Below are 17,014 nucleotides of genomic sequence, written 5' to 3'. Positions count from 1 at the left end.
ACATCGACGAACGCTTTATGAAAGAAAAGGAGACCTCCCCAAACCATACCACCCTCCACCCCCTCCCCGTTTGTTTATTTCACGAACTAATTTGGCTTGGTAGGTGTTTGTTGCCAAACGTGGACAAATAAAATGCAAAATGTGAAAGAAAAAAAATCGCAATTTACCACACTACACAAGGAAAATGTATTTTGAATCGTTTTTTGCATTAAAAAAATAATAAAATGGAGACACTGAATATGCTTTTATTAGACAGCAATGTAATATACGGTAATTTGAGTTGGCTTAACTATATTTCTTACTTGTCTTTCCATTGTCATTTGAATGATTTCTCGGCTGAAATTGACATTATTTCCAGAGCAAAATGGAAAAGGCCCTTTTAGGAATGCACCAAAGTCACATACTGATATATACTGATATCCTAAAATAAGCTTGAGTAGCTAATAAGACCCTTTTTCCCCAGTAGGTTCCAGAATGAAATTTTTGGAATGGTCAATATGCTGCAGCTTACCAATGTCACTAACTTTCAGGGCTTGAAAACAGTAAATTCACACAGTTGAACTCCAATGTAGCATTAAAATTGCTTATAGATGAGTGTAGGAGCAGAACATTAATACCCGCAGCTTTAAAAGTGAAGTTGAAGCACTGATTTCAGAAAGACAATTGTTCCAAATACATGATCATCCTTCCTCAAAGCCGTTTTGCTCCAGCAGTTCGATGAGCTCCTCCTGGTTTGAGAATTCCTGTAGGGAGGTGTTCAACTTATCCAGCAGATCCTCTCCAAGCAGAAACGTCTTGACATCGTGCAGCGTCATACCGATTCGGTGGTCCGTGATGCGATCTTGGGCAAAGTTGTACGTTCGGATTTTCTCGGACCTGCCTTTGGTGCCGATCTGTGGGAAAGACATGGAGAAGATGAGTGCATCTGAATACTGTAGAAAAGTTAATTGCTTATATCCATTTTTTTTTCATTAGCTGCCAGCTAAAATCGCCAAAATAATACATGATTCAAGTTCTTTTGAGTAAACTGCTGAAATCCAAATTAGTCCAGCTTTAGTTTGTTTGTCATACTTCAGGCATAATATGTACCTGCACTTTGCGCTGATTGTAGCGCTTACTAGTCTCCTCCTCCAGCTTCATCTTGTAGAGTTTTGCCCGCAGAAGTTTCATGGCCTTCTCCTTGTTCTTTATCTGAGACCGCTCCTGCTGGCACTCGGCCACAACACCTTGGAAACGCAAAAAGAAGCACTACGGTTGGGATGGATAATTCATATCTTGTCAAGGGCCAAAGCTGCAGGGTGCGTTACTGTACCAGTGGGCAGATGTACAATTCTGACAGCGCTGTCCGTGGTGTTGACGTGTTGACCCCCGGCGCCGCTTGCCCGCTTCGTTTCGATCCTTAGGTCCCTTGGGTTTATCGTGAAGGAGATCTGAAGAGAAACACAACAGAGAGCCAGGTTGATGACATACAAATGAAGCCACAGTCAAACACTAATTGTTAAATTACATTAATAATTTAAGTATTTTAAAACAATACTTTCAATATTTTATGCATAACCTAAAATTTGTGTCTAAAAATAAATACTATAATCTTCCTGTTTGACACACAACAGGCTTCTACCTCAGTGGGTTGCGGTAGCACGACCACAGTCATGGTGCTGGTGTGCATGCGGCCCTGCTTTTCCGTCTTGGGAACCCGCTGGACACGGTGAACGCCGCCTTCGAACTTCATCCTTTTGTAGCTCTGACGGCCGCTGATGCTCGCCGAGGCATGACGTAATCCACCTGGTGACGAACACAATGATCAATTATTTTGTGAGCCTTCTTTCATTTATGTGTCCACTGACTCACCTATGTCACTATTCATGTGTTCCAAGACATCAAAGGACCAGCCATTGTGCACCGCAAAGCCCTCATACATGTCAAACAGCTTTGATTGGGGGGAAAAAAAATGTTAGTATTATGAAACTTGATCCCATAATCATCATACTTAGCCATTAAACTCTATTTGCACATATGCATGGACAATTAGACATTAGCTGTTGTTGTTTTTTTTTTCCAACCAGACTTCACAGCCATGTTATCATAATCTGCCCAGGGCATTCAGAATAATGCTGCATAGGCCCTATGTATACAATATACAATACAATATGTATTATATACCTCAGCAGTGAACAACATGGCCTCCTGTCCGCCAACTCCTGCTGTTACTTCCAGCACGACATCGCTCAGATCATCCTCTTCCTCCGTAATCAAAAGATCTAATATCTGAAAAGGTGGGGGGAAAGTGAATTAAAACGCAACCAAACAGCACTCATGCATGGGGGTTACGTTCCAGAACCCCTAAATCATAAAAAGTAGAAATGAAGTTGCAAATAAACAAAATAAATAACTAAGGAATCAAAAACAGGTTTTTATGCTTAAAAAAAAAAAAAAAGTGTTGACTGCTACCTTCTGCCTCAGGTCATGGATGTTTTGCAAACAGGCTTCCCTCTCCTGCTCAGCCAGTTCTCGTAGCTCTTCATCTGTGGGAACACCCATAATCAAACAATGGCTTCCTTACTTCCAGAAAAGTTGGTCTCACCGTTGAGAAGCACCTCCGATTCGATCATCTCCTTCTGTCTGATGTCCAATTCCCTGATTGTCTGAATGAGGGGAGCAAGAAGGGACACTTTGGTCCTCTTGGTCCTTATTTCCTCAGCACTGTTCTGCTCCTGCTCATTGCTGTTGATTGCTCTCAAACAGTCCCTATATTCAGAGTCCATCTTTTTCAGGTAGTCCAACAGGGACCTCTTGGAGAACAGTTCATCGAGGGATAATAACTTGGCCACCTTCAGATGCCAGGCAGTGTGAAAAGTCCTTGTGGTTCTGACACAGTGATTGTTAAACCTAACATCTTTAATTAAACTTGAATAATTTGTAAAACTACAAATGAGCAAGTTAAAGGCAGACTCCTTTCTAGGTAGAAGGTGAATAGCTCTTCTGAAAAACATGATTGAATTCTTTATTTCATACCAGAAACAGTCCATAGGCTACCATCAGGATTCTGTGCATTCTTTGCAAGGTAGAATAACGTCGGGTCATTCAAAAATGACCTGAAATCGGTTTTCGAAAAAAGCTGCAAATTAATCTGAGAACTAAAGAGAGATTAGAGAAGTCAATGGCGTGCTGCGACTGTCACACTTAACGTATAACAAATTGTGAAGATAAACAAGTAATCTAGAAAAAACCGAATGTTGAATTTACTTTAATAAATTACCGGAGGTTATGATAATTTATAACGATAATGCAAATTTCCGTCAGACGAAACCAAAGACTGACCAGCTTCGTTCTAAAATTCAAAACACCACCTTGTAGAAGGGCGCAGCCATGTTGAATATTAAGCGCATGCGCAAAAGAGCAAAATAAAAAAACGGCAGTTTTTTTTTATTTATTTTTTTTGGCTTAATAATTATGTGTCGCCGAGAACGAATAATTTGTATCTACAAAAGTAAATGAATGAATAAATTATGTGTTCTTGTCGCTGTTATAGTTCAGTTGCCCTCGGTCATCAACAAATAGTCATTAGAAAAAAACAAATAGAACCAGAGATAACTCCAAGTCGGCCGTTAATCGAACAGTTTCGGTTTGCCAACCAAAACAGCATGTGACCGTTGGGTGACGTCACGGTGACCAAGGCAGACTGGTTTCATCCAAAGAGGCTCTTATCACATGCCAAGGCTTGAAATAACCAATTGTTGCGTAAATACAACATATGGTAAGCTAAATATTTAGAGTTTAACTTTAGACTTTATTGTTGTTTTAGTTAGTAGTTGAATATACAAAATTTCTATAAGGGTTCTTGGTTTGTATTTAATGAAGTGATGGAAAGTTAAAAAAAAAACTGCTTAAATTTCATTTTAATGTAAATGTATTCAAATGTGCATGGAAGGTGAAAAACATGTCGGTAAATGGTACACATTAGTTGACAGGTCAGATTTATAGTTATTAATGTTGAGTGTTTTTTTGTTTTTGTTTTTAATATTCCAGTTTGAATCCTCTAATATTGTGATGTCTTCTGTCTCTTGTTTTTTTGAGTGTAACAGCAGAACTAACGGAGGCATATCAGAGTCAAATCCTGAAGCAGGTTAACTGCAGCTCACTATCATTCTCCTTTCTCCTATCATTTTTTTTCTTAATCCCCCCCCCCCCCCCCCCTGTCTTCGCTTTATTTGTTAGTCTTTGTTTCGAATGACATGACCGTTATATTTGTTTAATATTCAAAGAAGTCATCATATCGAAAGATTTAAAAAATAATAATAATAAAAAAATAAAATAAAAAAGGTAACAACAGGTCACTCTGTTCACGGCAAAATTTTGCCTGCTGACGTAGCTCGCTTCCACAACGTAGTTTTGGATTGGCCGCCGGTTGAACTCGCTTCACCGCGCATGCGTGCATTTTCCTCCCCTCTACTATTTCCGCCCCCGCGCACTGTCTCTGCTGCTGATTGGTCGGAGGTTTAAAAGGTGAACTGCCCGCTTCTCTTTGAATGCTTTTGCGCCTTCTCGCCGCCGAATTCGAAATAGAGAGGCGATGAGTGGACGACTTTTATAAACGTTTGCTGTCTCCTTTCTTTTTATACCCCCCAAAAAACATAGCTGCTCACCTAATTGAGCAACAAAGAAGACGGAAGCGATACAGAAACTGGGAAAAAAAAAACATTCTGGTGAGTCTTTTTAATTCGTACTGTACTGCCACCGAGTTGTCAAGAGAATGCAACGTAAATATAGAGTATCAATACGTTTGAGTGTATTCCACGCTAATGTGTAACCAGTTTGTGGTGGATTTTGCCCATGTAGAATGTATTTATTAGGGCGTTATGGTATTTTTAACCACTTATCTGTGAGTAACGGATGAGTCAGTCATTCTAGCGCCGAAATGGCTGAGCCCCGCCAAATTTATTTCGCGTCAAATGGTCTCAATTCGGTCGAAACCGGAACGAAACGATGTCCGACTACTTTCCATGCCTGTTGCCACAATAGCATAGTATTGATGCGCTGTTGTTTGCCTATTAATCCACGTTTGGGGTAGCTAATGTTAGCTTGCATGCAGCCAATGCTAGGGGTGAACTTTTTCCTCTGAGGCCTGCATACAGAAAAATTGAATGATTTGTCAACTTTCGTTTACACCCTAAAAATATGCAACATACTATGACGTGTTTTGATATATTGTAGTTATTTTGGGGTGTTAAAGGCGGCAAATAGTTGAGGAGTCATATAGCCCTTGCACTGAGTTGCAGCACACTCGCAGAAAGTGAAGCAAAAGTGAATCTTCCTTATTAACCAGAGCATTATAAAGTGGCATTATGTGCGATGATAAAACATGAAATTAAACCCTCTCTCTTGTGCCTGCAGTATGAGTGTGTGTTTGACTGTTAGGAAGCCAACATGAAGTGCCCACAATACGACATAGCCAAGGCCAAGAAAAACGCGGAAAGAGGCTCTCCGGAGAAGTCTTTGGGCCTCCTTGGAAAATATTCACCCATCAAGGACCCCGACACCCTCAAACCCCCCACTGATAAGGTGTCCAAAGTGTTGTTCCCCCATAACTCCCTCGGCGCGACCCATGACAAAGAGAACAAGACTGTTGAGGCGAGGGAGGACAGTGGCTACTTCTCCTTGTATAACAGTCGTACTGATGAAGGTGAAGACCACATTTGGGGAAATCCTCTGAAAACCCTGTTTCCCCTGCCACCTCCTACTGTGACACCAAAACAATCCCCTCAATGTGATGATGAGGTTGTTTCTGGCTGCCCAGCGAACTTGGGGGCCCCTTCCACGCCCACGCGGAAACCACTCAATTATTCCTGGTCTTCCACCCCCTGTGAACAGTACGACAATTCCAACCTGCCCATCATCAAGTTCGAGCAGTCAGTGTGTCAAGAGCTCGCCAAGAGTTACAGCTTGAATAAGAGGTAGGGGACTGAATTGGTAGCAAATCATTTGTGCATCAAAGGCTTCATCTGGACAACTGGGACAGTTGATATCTTTGTTATGCCACTTAAAGTCTACATATACAATAGCGTCAACCCCGTTAATAAAAAAAGTAAACACGCAAGCTAATGGCAATAGTATCAATGTAGGCAAATAGTGGAGGTTGTTAAAAAAAGAAAAAAAATGTATGAGCACTGTAATTCTAAGTTTAATAGTTTTTGTTGTCATCCCAGGTACGACTGGAGCGTCGTCTCCAAGGTGGCCAAGGATCATCAGCTGCACCTGGTGATAGGCCGCGGCATGGGCCTCGAGTTCGTGGATGTGTTCGCATCTCTCCTGTCCAAGAATATGAGACACATCCTCGCCAACATCCTGTCCCTGCTGGGGGACATGGACCTCATCAGGTAAATGCACATAAATGATTTCTGGCGCATTGTTTCTGTGAGATAATCAACAGTTGGTTTGACCTTCCGCAGTTGCAAGAAGGTGAGCAGAACGTGGAGGAAGATCATACGTGAAGATAGGGCTGCTCAGAAAAGGTGCCGGCAGGCTAAAAAGATGCTTCAGGTTAGCTTACGCACAAATACTTCTGTGTGTTAGTCGTAACAGTTTTTTCCAGCTAAAATACTAACCCTAGATTTGTTTTAGGACTCAATACGGTGTAATTACAAAGATAAACTGATGATGTATCTTTTTTTGTTTTTTACTGAAATCCAATTATAAAAGTTACTATTATTCAGTTTTGTTAGTCATATTTCCGATTTAGTTTTAGTTTTTATTTATGTTTATTTTATTTAATTTTTTTCATACATGGCTCAAATACATACTTATTGGTGAAAGAGATGTTAAAATTGGACTCTTTTTATAGTACGTGTTAATTTATATAACAGACTTATTTAGTTCAGCTTTATATTTCACAATTTAATCAATGAATTGCCATTTTACTGTAATATTAACTATTTAATTCCACACAAAACAAAAGATTGTCAACTGTATGGAGTTCAATTTTTTTTTGTGTGTGTGTGACAAAAAAGAATTTCTGTAAAACTCCTACCTGCCTTTCTCTCTTTAGGAGTCATTAAGCTCTATGAAGCTAAAGAGTTGCAATCTTACGAGGAACATGGTTGCGTCCCGGGGGGTTCTATCCTGCATTCAGAAAATGGCATCTCCACACCCTCCATCAGCATCATCATCCTCTTTGAGTGCTGCTGTGAACAGACGGAATACCTCCGAACAGAAAAAGAGCCAATCTACCTCGCAGTGTTCACGCTTCAACGAGTACATTAAGGTCAGTCTCTTGCAATGGATTTGAAATAAGACAATCAAGAAGTATTGACATGAAAAGTTTACTGTTTCGGACTAAGTGACCTAATTGCGCATTGCGCGCCATGCCACGACTGTCACGAATAGTTCACGAACAGCTCATATCCCAGTTCGTGCCCCAAATGGCACGGCAAACTTGTGGCCAAAAATCATGCATGTGTCAGCCTTGCATTAGTGACATAACAATTAGTGATAGACCGATTTTTTTTTTTTTTTTTTTTTTTCAAAAGGCCGGTACCGATACAGATTATTAGTAGTCAAAGAGGCTTTTTTTTTTTTTTTTTTAACTACTGTATATTAACAGTTTAGTAAAAAAAAAAATAGAACAAAAACTGCAGTGAGCTTCCAGGGTGATTAGCATGTGTTAGGCTAAATAAACAAAAAAATAAAATAAAAATGAAAAAGCAAGTAAATAGATTTCTACTGTCAATATATATTTTTTTTTTATAAATATAACATTTCAATATAATTTCTTGATTTATTTATTGTTTAAATTTAAAAAGTGTAGGGAGTTCTTATTTTGTTTTGTAAGGATTCGTAAACGTTTCAAAAGATTTTCACAGTGAAAAATTGTCTGAATATGTTCCGAATCTGTTTAACAAAAAACTGTCTGTGAACATCTCACAATTCCTGATGAAAACCCCAAAATCGCTAACCAGATAATCTGGCCTTCAGGTTAAAACAAAAATCGTCCTCTGCCGCGTCCGGCCGAGAATCGGTCTATCCCAAATAACAACAATACACTGAATCCAAGCTGTGCAGCGACTAGTGAAAATCTACCAGGAATTAACACCCACACAGCCGGTTTGTAATTGCTTATAGATGTAACAAAATGGCCACAGTGAAATGTTTCTCCCATCATTTCACAAGTAAATACATTACAAGAACAAATACTGAATCCATAATTAACAATAATGGTTACAGAGTAATGATTGTGTTGTGCAATTGAACAGTATGCGAATCTTTTTATTCTATTACATCATGCATTGCAATAACCGGCCTGTGGATCTTGACAAAATGTAAAAAATACGGATTTCAGATGACATGGAAGTGAATTTCTGTAGATTGGCGGCTCTGAGTAAATCTGAAAGTCAATTTTTCATTGTTCCATCCCTCTCCTTAGGCCGCCAGCACACTGAAGCAAGACGAGTTTTTGGAAAAGTGCGTGCACTGCGGCTCGCCCGCCAAGTGCTCGCCCGGAGCCCAGCGAGCCACGTGCATGCGGCCCGCCTGCCACTTTGACTTCTGCACGCGCTGCCGAGAGGCCTTCCACGGCGGCGCGCCGTGCCGCTCCCGCGTCCCCACCTCGGGCAGTGCCTACTCCGTCCTACCACGTAGTGCGCAGAGCAAGAGGAACATCCGGAGGTTGTGACGTAAGGTGGATCGCCTTTCGTCTGCTGTAGCCAAAGTGGAGGGATTTCAAAGGGGTTGTTAGTGTGGGTTTCTGAATGTGTTCGTTATTTAAAATGATGCTTTAGAAGCACACCTTCACTGTTGGCGTGACTGAATTAGCTGAAGCACTTGAAAAGCATTCTGGACAATCAGCCAGTTGATATTGTTACTCAGGCTCACGTTGTTGTTGAGCACAAAATATATTGACCAAAACCACGGCGAAAGAAAATGTTGACACTTTAAAGTTGGATGTTTTACTGTAGTTTTAGCCGTTGTAAATATTTACCTGTTTTATATATGGTCCAAGTTTGTTTTAAATAAATGTTCATTTCAGAATGTTGTACATATTTACTGTATTGTTTGTATTGACATTTCCTTATAAATGTTTTTATAAAACTTCAGGTTTGCCTCAGTGTATCATTGTGCTTGAAGTTTGTGTGAAACCTGGCATGTTAGAGTCAAGCATATTGGCAAAATTCAAACTACTATACATACTGGGCTTCAACTACATTAAAATTTGGTATGTAGAGGTAAACAAAAGGGTTTTAGTTTAGGTAAGAGTCAAATAACGTTCAATTTTATAGGTGGAGTAAAAAATCTTCACTTCCATTTGGGGTGCATCATGAAAAGGTGGTAAGTAATTTTATTTATTTTTTTAGAGTAGCCTATTTATAAAGTTATTTAAACCTATGTAAAGAAACAAAGTAAGAAGTGAGGAAATGTTTGTTACGTTTTGAGCATTTGTGGTGTTTACATATTGTTTTAAGAACAATGAGCCATCGACTTCCAACCAAAACAAGTCTTACTGTAAGTATACTGTAAACAGATTGAAGTAGTTTAATTTCTGATAGTTGACCTGCTGTACTGCACTTAACCGTCAATAAATGTCTTTTTAACTTCTTTCCACTAGATGGTAGTGTTCCCTTGCAACCGTCAATATTAAACAGTATCAAAGTTGTTCCTTGAGGTTCACGTGGAAAATTAACATTTAAAAAAAAAAAGCATGTACATAAAACAAATGCTAAACATAGTACTATTTTTATTCCACTGTAAAGTTGAGGTAACGTGGATGTGATGAGCACGTTCTGCCTCACAGTTCTAATTTTCTGGGTTTGAATCTCAGCTCAGGTCCTGCTCCAGCTCAGCTAAATGTAGCTATAGAAAATTGATGGGTGGTATTCTTTTCATTAAAAAAAATATATATATATATATAATAATTAAAAAAAAAAGCTGATAGAGGAGTGAAACATACATAATTATCATTAGGTAATTAATGCCAATTGTTTTTCCCATGTTATTCAGAACTATGTATTAATAGTTTATTTGTTTTTTAAACCCTTTATTCTGTTGTAAAGTATACTTATTTATCCAATATTATGTTTTTAAAATGTAAATACATTTTATTAGGGCCCATTTGAGATCTTATAAAGTCCTGCCAAGAAGACTAAGTGAATGAAAAAAAAAAAAAAAAAATCTTCATATATTATGAGTATTTGGTCTGGGAGGATTTTACTTCTTGTCTTGTACTTCTAAAGTTACTTTTGTTTTTTAACTTCAAAAACGTCAGCATTGTTAATCTCAGAGCGGAGGCTGCTGATGAATTGCCAGTGTGGCCTTTTAGTCCCTCTGCAACTCGGGATCATTTATCTGCCCGTGCTATTGATCGTCTGCTGCGCTGACACACAGCAACTGACCCATGTGTGTGCTAATAAATAGGCCCGCCCCCAAACATTCTGCACTCAATCTCCACAAGCCAAGTAGCAGACTCGTCGACAGTTGCAGTAATTGTAATTTTTTTTTAAACAACTTGCAACACATGCAGACAGAGGTTATGATACTCACAGGCATGTATTCTTTATCCTCTGTGTAAAACAAATATTACTCCAGCATAGTATTCCTCTGTGTTTCATCATCAAATCCATGTGTAGCACATCTGTATTTTTATACTGCCCCCTGGTGGTCAAGTTGTACACACCATAAGGAGCGGCACAATGCCCATTGAATATTTATGATGCAGAAACTGTTTACATATTCTTTAATAATGTGATGATGTCATTGAGTAGAATACTGTAGAGATACTATTTTTCTTATTTAAAAATGCGTTAAAAGTTTTTTGTTTTTGTTTTTATGGCGCTGAAACTGACACACACGCACACACAGTATTGAAAGGCTGAAGCCTACCCTCTGTTGTCTATTTTTACCCTGTTTGGTCCATTAAGATCATCAGTGATGAGATTTAATGAGTAAAGCCTCTCCACAAAGCAGACAGTAATCACATATGTCGGAGAGCTCACACACATACACATACAACATATAGATACTTTGCCTAACTGACAAAATGGAAGACATGTATTGTACGCAGCACACAGTGAATTACGAAAGACGCGTTGATTTCAAAAAGCAGACACCATCAACAATTTTGACTCTATGCTTGGAAATGAACATGTCAAATAGTGTGACATTATGACTTTTTTCGAAATGCAGTTACAAATTGTAATGGTTATATAACGGGCATTTTATTGTCAACATCACATTAAGGTGTTTTTTTTTCTTCACACAATTAAAAAGAAATTATTTAAATTTTTCTATGATTGTGCCGAGTCAGCAAAAATCAATCGTGCATCAATTATAAGAGGAATGCCTCAGCTTGAGCAATTATCAAGACAAGTCACTAGCGTCCGGCCCTGCAGAACATTCCTTGTTGACATTTATGAGTCAAATATCCGCTTCCATGTGGCACTTGTAAACAAAGTGACTCACAACAACACTGAGAAGGAATCATTTGGCTCGTCTCGCACCAAACGGAAAAGTTGGCGCTCATTATTACCTTATTCGGATACGTAGGATGGAGGAAAATATGGCAAAAATAGAGATATTGTTAAAGCAACACAATTTTTTGATTATATCCGATTTATTGTTTCAGATTAATTATGTAATATTATATTTGTTAAAAGCGGTGTAGGTTGTTTATTGAACAAACAAGAAGTGATTACAATCCAAGTAATATTATGTCTTTATTCCAGTATTAATTTTACTGATTCGCTCTACTATTTTTATGACTTTTATAGAATATTACAGCTATTTTCTAGTTATAATTTTACTTTATTCTCATGATTTCAAGACTTAAATTTCTGACGTTTTTTGTGTAGTATTGTGACTAGTTTCACAACTTATTTTTTTCTCATAATAAATAGGTATTTTATCTAAATCTCTTCACCACGGAAAAGCTTTATCTCGTACAACACTATCCTCATAATATTACACATTTTGTCTTCTGAATTATGACCTTTTTTTCCACAGTAACTTTTTGTGAGGGTGAAACAATGACGCAGACCAAAGGACTCGGTGTTGAAAAATAAAAGGGACATCTTTTATTTGGTGAGTGGCGCACGTACATACATACATACATTATAGGACATGGTGGTCGTCATTGCCACTACAAGTTTAATGTGCTATAGGCAGCTCCATGCGCAGTTTAGGACTGTACGCTCTACAAGTCAAGTACAGTAGTAGAAAGTGATTAAATGCATCTGGGGTCCATTGAAAAAAATACACTTTGCTTCTCCTCCTCGTCAGCGTCAGTCCATTAGCCAGTCGGATATTGTGGAATTGGATAAAGTATTCCCATTCGTAATGTGAACAAAATGGTTGATCAATATGCTCCAACAAAGAAATTCTGAAGAGCTCTTAAAAATCCAATATATAATGGTATTTCAAATTCTACAGTATTATATACCTGTAGTTTTGAAACATACTGTACAAAGGTGAATGCCACATTCTTGTTGAAAAGTGCATAAGTGGGTAGGGCCCAAATTGTTTAATTTAAAGTAAATATTTGATCCTTTGATATTGATTGGTGAAAAAAAATCCAAAAAATTCCTAGTTATATCTATTTGGAAAAGAGGCTCTATGGCTATAGAATGTTCAATTGTTATTTGAAAGAAAAAAAACTTGGCCAATTTTGCGTTGATATTCATGTGCAAAAGAGTTAAAAGAAAATAACTGTAAACATATTTACAGTGCTTAACAAATGTATTAGACCACCACCACCACGATGAACAGCATTGGTAAAAAAAAAATAAAAAAAAAAATTTTTTTTTAGGTTTCTGTAATGTGCTACTCATCAGTACAGTAGATGTACCAAAAAAAAGAGAGACCAAGATGAATAATCTTCAAAACCTTTTACATCCTTAATGTGGCCTACAACCTATACAAAGCAATTGGAAAGAAAATAGATATTTTGTGCAAGTATGGATACCTTTTTGTGACTGGAATGTGGCCATTATCACACTTAACCAATCACATTCAAAATTGTGTTAAATTGGAGCCACCATTTAAAGTGCCTCGAATTAACCATAAATAAAGATCAGCAATTGCACATGAAAGATTTTCTTGTTCTGATTTTTTAATGTCTGGTGGTCTAATACGTTTGTTAAGTGGTGGAAAACTTGATTAGAACCGCACTGGATGTGTGTCAGCCTCGATGGGATCTTTGGGCGAATGCTGTTGTTTTTGTTGTCATTGTTGTTGCTGGAACGGATGTTTTCATTTTCACCACGATGACTCCGGATGTCGGGAATTCTCCTCAAAGCGGCTGGCTCAGCGAAAACAGCGTTAAATGTTAAACAGCAGTTGACCCTTGAAGAAGCGGCAGTTGATTTACGTATCGTGTGTTGCATACCAGCTGGAAGTTGTTGAGCAGGTGGTCGACGTTGATGTCGTCGTAGCTTTCCTGGAAGGCGTCGGGGTCGTCCCGGGACTCTTCCTGGTCACTCGTGCCCGCATTTTCTAGACTGTAGAGGGTTAGGGAAAAAAAATTACATTAAATGACTAATATGTAATCAATTATCAAAGTGAGGTACCACTATTGATGTGAGGGTTCCCTCTAGTGGTATGTGAAAGAATCACAGCCTTTGTACAGTTCACATGTATGATGTATCTAATGTTTCAGTACAACATTTTTGCAGTTAACCTTTCAGAACTGTAGAAAAGGACAAAAACAGTCATGATGACACATTGTTAGCCTTATAGCAGTCATTGCACACACTGTGTTGATATTGCCACCTACTGGCCTGGCATGCATACTACAGTATTTTAAGGCATGAACATGAATGGTTGTGACAATGTTGTCTTTTGTATGAGAAAGTTTCAGTTTTTCCTAGTTTGCTGTAGCGGTAAAGCAGTTTGTGTTTCTTAAATGGTATCTAGATTTTAAGATTAAAACCAACTATGAAAATTTCCATTTGTATTTGGTGTTTGTGTGCTGCACAATATTTTCTTGACCAAAGGAGCAGGACTAGTACGTCTGTTACTTAAAATGCACTAAAAATATAAAATGTTTAAAATGAGACTTTTGGAATTTTATTTCCATTTTTTATAAGGATCCCCTGTGATAGCTTTTCCATGTTTACTGCCCTCTAATGGTTTGGAGGATCTAGTATGAGATGAGGAAACCATCATAAAGTATTTAGAATATTGTCTGTGATGCTCAACTGCTTTTTGTGCTCCACAATCCATGAAGACATCCAAGCATGCTCCACCATGACATATAATAAAGTGCTCCCCCACTTTACCTCCTCTTTCCAGTTAAGACCGAGTTGAGGTACTTCTTGACGGCCATCTGTTTGCGGAAGCGGCTGTAGTTGTCTGTGAAGATGGCGTCCGAGTGACGCTTGACCGGCTCGTCCATCAGCTCGTCACTATAGACGCACGAAACATTGTAAAATTAAAGTAAGACAAGAAAGGACATAAATGAGATGCTATTATCCCTCCCGCAATTCTCCTCCTCATATCCGTCCGCCAACCCTGCTGGCTGCGCAACAACGTGCATGCAAGCAAGCACTCGTGGCATCACTTAACCTTTAACAATATGCATCATCAGGCAAGTCAGCTCTTATCATTGCAAATGTCACTGGACCCACACACGTACAAGTATTCGTTTAAAAAAAAAATCACAAAATTTTTAGATGCATGTTTTACATTGGACAGAAACAACTTGTATTACTAATTTAACTACAGATGCACATTAGTAGATGACCCCCACGTGTCCCACCAGACATCCTCCATTTGTCACATATTGTAGCCAAATTGTTGACTGTGCCTATTTAAATTCCTACTGACTAAATTGGGACATTTTAGTTTTATGGGTCTTAGCAAAAAAGACGGAAACTTATTTTTTATTTTATTTTTTATTATTAGTATTATTTTTAATTGTGATTCAGTTTAAACTTTAACTTGACCACAACCTACAATTGGCAGGTGCTCTTTATTTATTTATTTATTTATTTATTTATTTATTTATTTATTTATTTATTTATTTTTAGCCAAACTGTTCAGTACATATATTAAAAAGGTGGGGCAAGTTAAAAATAAAACCAAATTTCTAAGCTACAAATCCAAAATGATCAACAAGCAATTTTCCAGTTATGTCCAGCTAAACAACTCCAAATACTACTTGCAAGAGATTTTCTTTTCAACATTATTGACATATTCCTTGACGAACGCAATGCCATGCACATTTTTATTTATTTATTTTGCAAAAATGTATGTAGCAATATTGTTGAGCATGCACTTACATTTTAAAAGACCCATTAATTACATTGGGACAATTTACATGAAGTGATCTTCGCAAAAAGACTTAAAAAGATTAATAATAATAAAATAACTTATCTGCTAAACAAATCCAAACTTCCAAAATCCTTATTGAAGCATTTATGACTTTTTTTTTTTTCCCTAAAAAAAAATACTGATCCTGGAGCATCCGCCTACCTGACTCGCTTCCCAATCAGAGACTCCAAATATCTCCTGGCTGAGAGCTGGCCCAGAAGTTTGCTGTAGCCGCTGGTGAAAAGACCGTCTGCGTGTCTCGTTGGTCTGCATAAGACAATCATTGCAATGCATTAAAATCAAATGACTCCAATAATCCAATCAAGAAATACCAAGCATCACTCAGAATTATAATGCCTCTGTCAACTATATATATTTAACCATTATCATGACTTGAAAATAGAAAAGACAACAATGATAAATGATGCCGACAGAATAGCAACTTGCAGTTGACCTCATTGATGTGTAGGGCAGACTGAGGGTCCTGGAATAGAGCACACTGAAGAGGGCAAAAAGGAGAAGAAGCTGGGGGCCGCTCCGTTGTGACATCGTTTTACACCTGAGAAAAAAGGGATTACTTCATTCTCTTACACTTAATTCACAGCATTTCTTTTAGGCTAAAATGACATGACAGTCGTTCAACTGTAATGTCTAACTTAAATAATAAAAGTCATGAATGTGTCAAAGGTTTCTTTTTTTTTTTTCTTTTTCTTTTTCTTGCACAAGAAAAATTCAAAGTAGATTTGGACACGGATGTACCCCAAAACTATGCAATGAAATTGAGGTTTCAACATCATTATGCATATACCAAATATTGATTCAGTGGGTTTTTTTCCCTCCTCTGTCTTGCAACCAAATGTGAACCACAGCCAATGGATAATTATCCTGACAACGTCACTAAACCAATGCGTAATTACGCTCAGGACAAAATTCAAATGCGAGTACAGGCAACGCTTGAATCAAATGTTTTAAATCAATTTTTTAGCTTTCGAATATTAGCTACTTTTCCTCGTTTCTTCCCAACGTGACGAGTGCTCACATTAAATAGTAAGCAAGACTATTTTGAGTTGCGTCCGACGACTGTGGCGCCACTGTTCAACCAAAAATGACAATTAACTAAACACTTTTTAGCCAGAGGAGAAAATAAACATATTGTGATTTTAAAGCATCTTAAAAGCTGATCAATATCGAAAAAAAAAGAGCGAAAACACGGCGAAACCAATATGCGTAATTACGCACGGAGACGACGTGCATGCGTTAATTTTAAAGTGTTAAAGTACTGCGTAAAGCTGTCAAATATTTTGAAAAGGAACGTGTAATTATGCAGCATGCAGCCAAATTCGGGAATTAGGGGGGAAAAAAGCAAAAAGTCTTACATGTGCCGTAGAAATAAAGTGTAGTAAATGTGAAAGAATCCTGGTTTGCTTTGCTGTCGTCCTCTCTGTTGTTGTCTTTCTGTGTTGTCTCTTGTGATGTGTTGCCTCTTTTATATACCTGCGTGCCTCTGTACACCCCCAAAGAGGTCGAAATGAGATTTGATGATGGGGCTGAGAAGTAGACGTAGTAGGTCACTGCTGACGTCACCGCCGCTGCACAAGCCTATGGTCAAATTCGTGTTTGTTTTTTTTTCTCTCTCTCTCTAATTAATCATCAGGCTTGCAATTGAGTGACCCGTAGCTGCACGAGTTCAGTGTATGGTCAACTTGAATATGATGCCATT

The 17,014-nt window shown here is 38.1% G+C and overlaps 3 protein-coding genes across 4 annotated transcripts; 1 reads left to right on the top strand and 2 right to left on the bottom strand.

Moving 5' to 3' along the window:
* Nucleotides 1-229: 229 nt before the first annotated feature.
* On the bottom strand, nt 230-3,661 carry mtrf1l (mitochondrial translational release factor 1-like). 2 transcript variants are annotated; one of them, XM_077495562.1, is made up of 9 exons: nt 2,585-3,657; nt 2,452-2,525; nt 2,164-2,268; nt 1,852-1,930; nt 1,622-1,785; nt 1,313-1,430; nt 1,090-1,226; nt 818-893; nt 230-743 (listed from the first exon to the last, which is right to left on the bottom strand). In XM_077495562.1, the coding sequence occupies exons 1-9, from the start codon at nt 3,027-3,029 to the stop codon at nt 691-693; spliced, it is 1,251 nt and encodes a 416-aa protein (XP_077351688.1). In that variant the 5' UTR covers nt 3,030-3,657; the 3' UTR covers nt 230-690. The 2 variants fall into 2 exon arrangements, with proteins under 2 accessions (XP_077351688.1, XP_077351687.1); XM_077495561.1 differs by having other exon boundaries at nt 230-893; nt 2,585-3,661.
* A 6-nt stretch (nt 3,662-3,667) lies between these two features.
* On the top strand, nt 3,668-9,089 carry fbxo5 (F-box protein 5). The gene is made up of 8 exons (XM_077495563.1): nt 3,668-3,757; nt 4,086-4,126; nt 4,639-4,706; nt 5,395-5,954; nt 6,207-6,377; nt 6,450-6,540; nt 7,046-7,261; nt 8,420-9,089. Exons 4-8 carry the CDS (start codon nt 5,428-5,430, stop codon nt 8,666-8,668), a joined length of 1,254 nt encoding a protein of 417 aa, XP_077351689.1. The 5' UTR covers nt 3,668-3,757; nt 4,086-4,126; nt 4,639-4,706; nt 5,395-5,427; the 3' UTR covers nt 8,669-9,089.
* Nucleotides 9,090-12,036: 2,947 nt separating this feature from the next.
* On the bottom strand, nt 12,037-16,813 carry vip (vasoactive intestinal peptide). Its single transcript, XM_077495564.1, has 6 exons — nt 16,671-16,813; nt 15,749-15,853; nt 15,457-15,561; nt 14,262-14,387; nt 13,370-13,481; nt 12,037-13,282 (listed from the first exon to the last, which is right to left on the bottom strand). Coding segments are annotated over exons 1-6 (459 nt in total). The 5' UTR covers nt 16,673-16,813; the 3' UTR covers nt 12,037-13,273.
* Nucleotides 16,814-17,014: the final 201 nt, after the last annotated feature.

This window comes from Festucalex cinctus, chromosome 14 (genome assembly GCF_051991245.1).
Source record: "Festucalex cinctus isolate MCC-2025b chromosome 14, RoL_Fcin_1.0, whole genome shotgun sequence".
Classification (NCBI taxonomy): Eukaryota; Metazoa; Chordata; class Actinopteri; order Syngnathiformes; family Syngnathidae; genus Festucalex; species Festucalex cinctus.
This window is presented reverse-complemented; position numbering and strand designations above follow the sequence as displayed.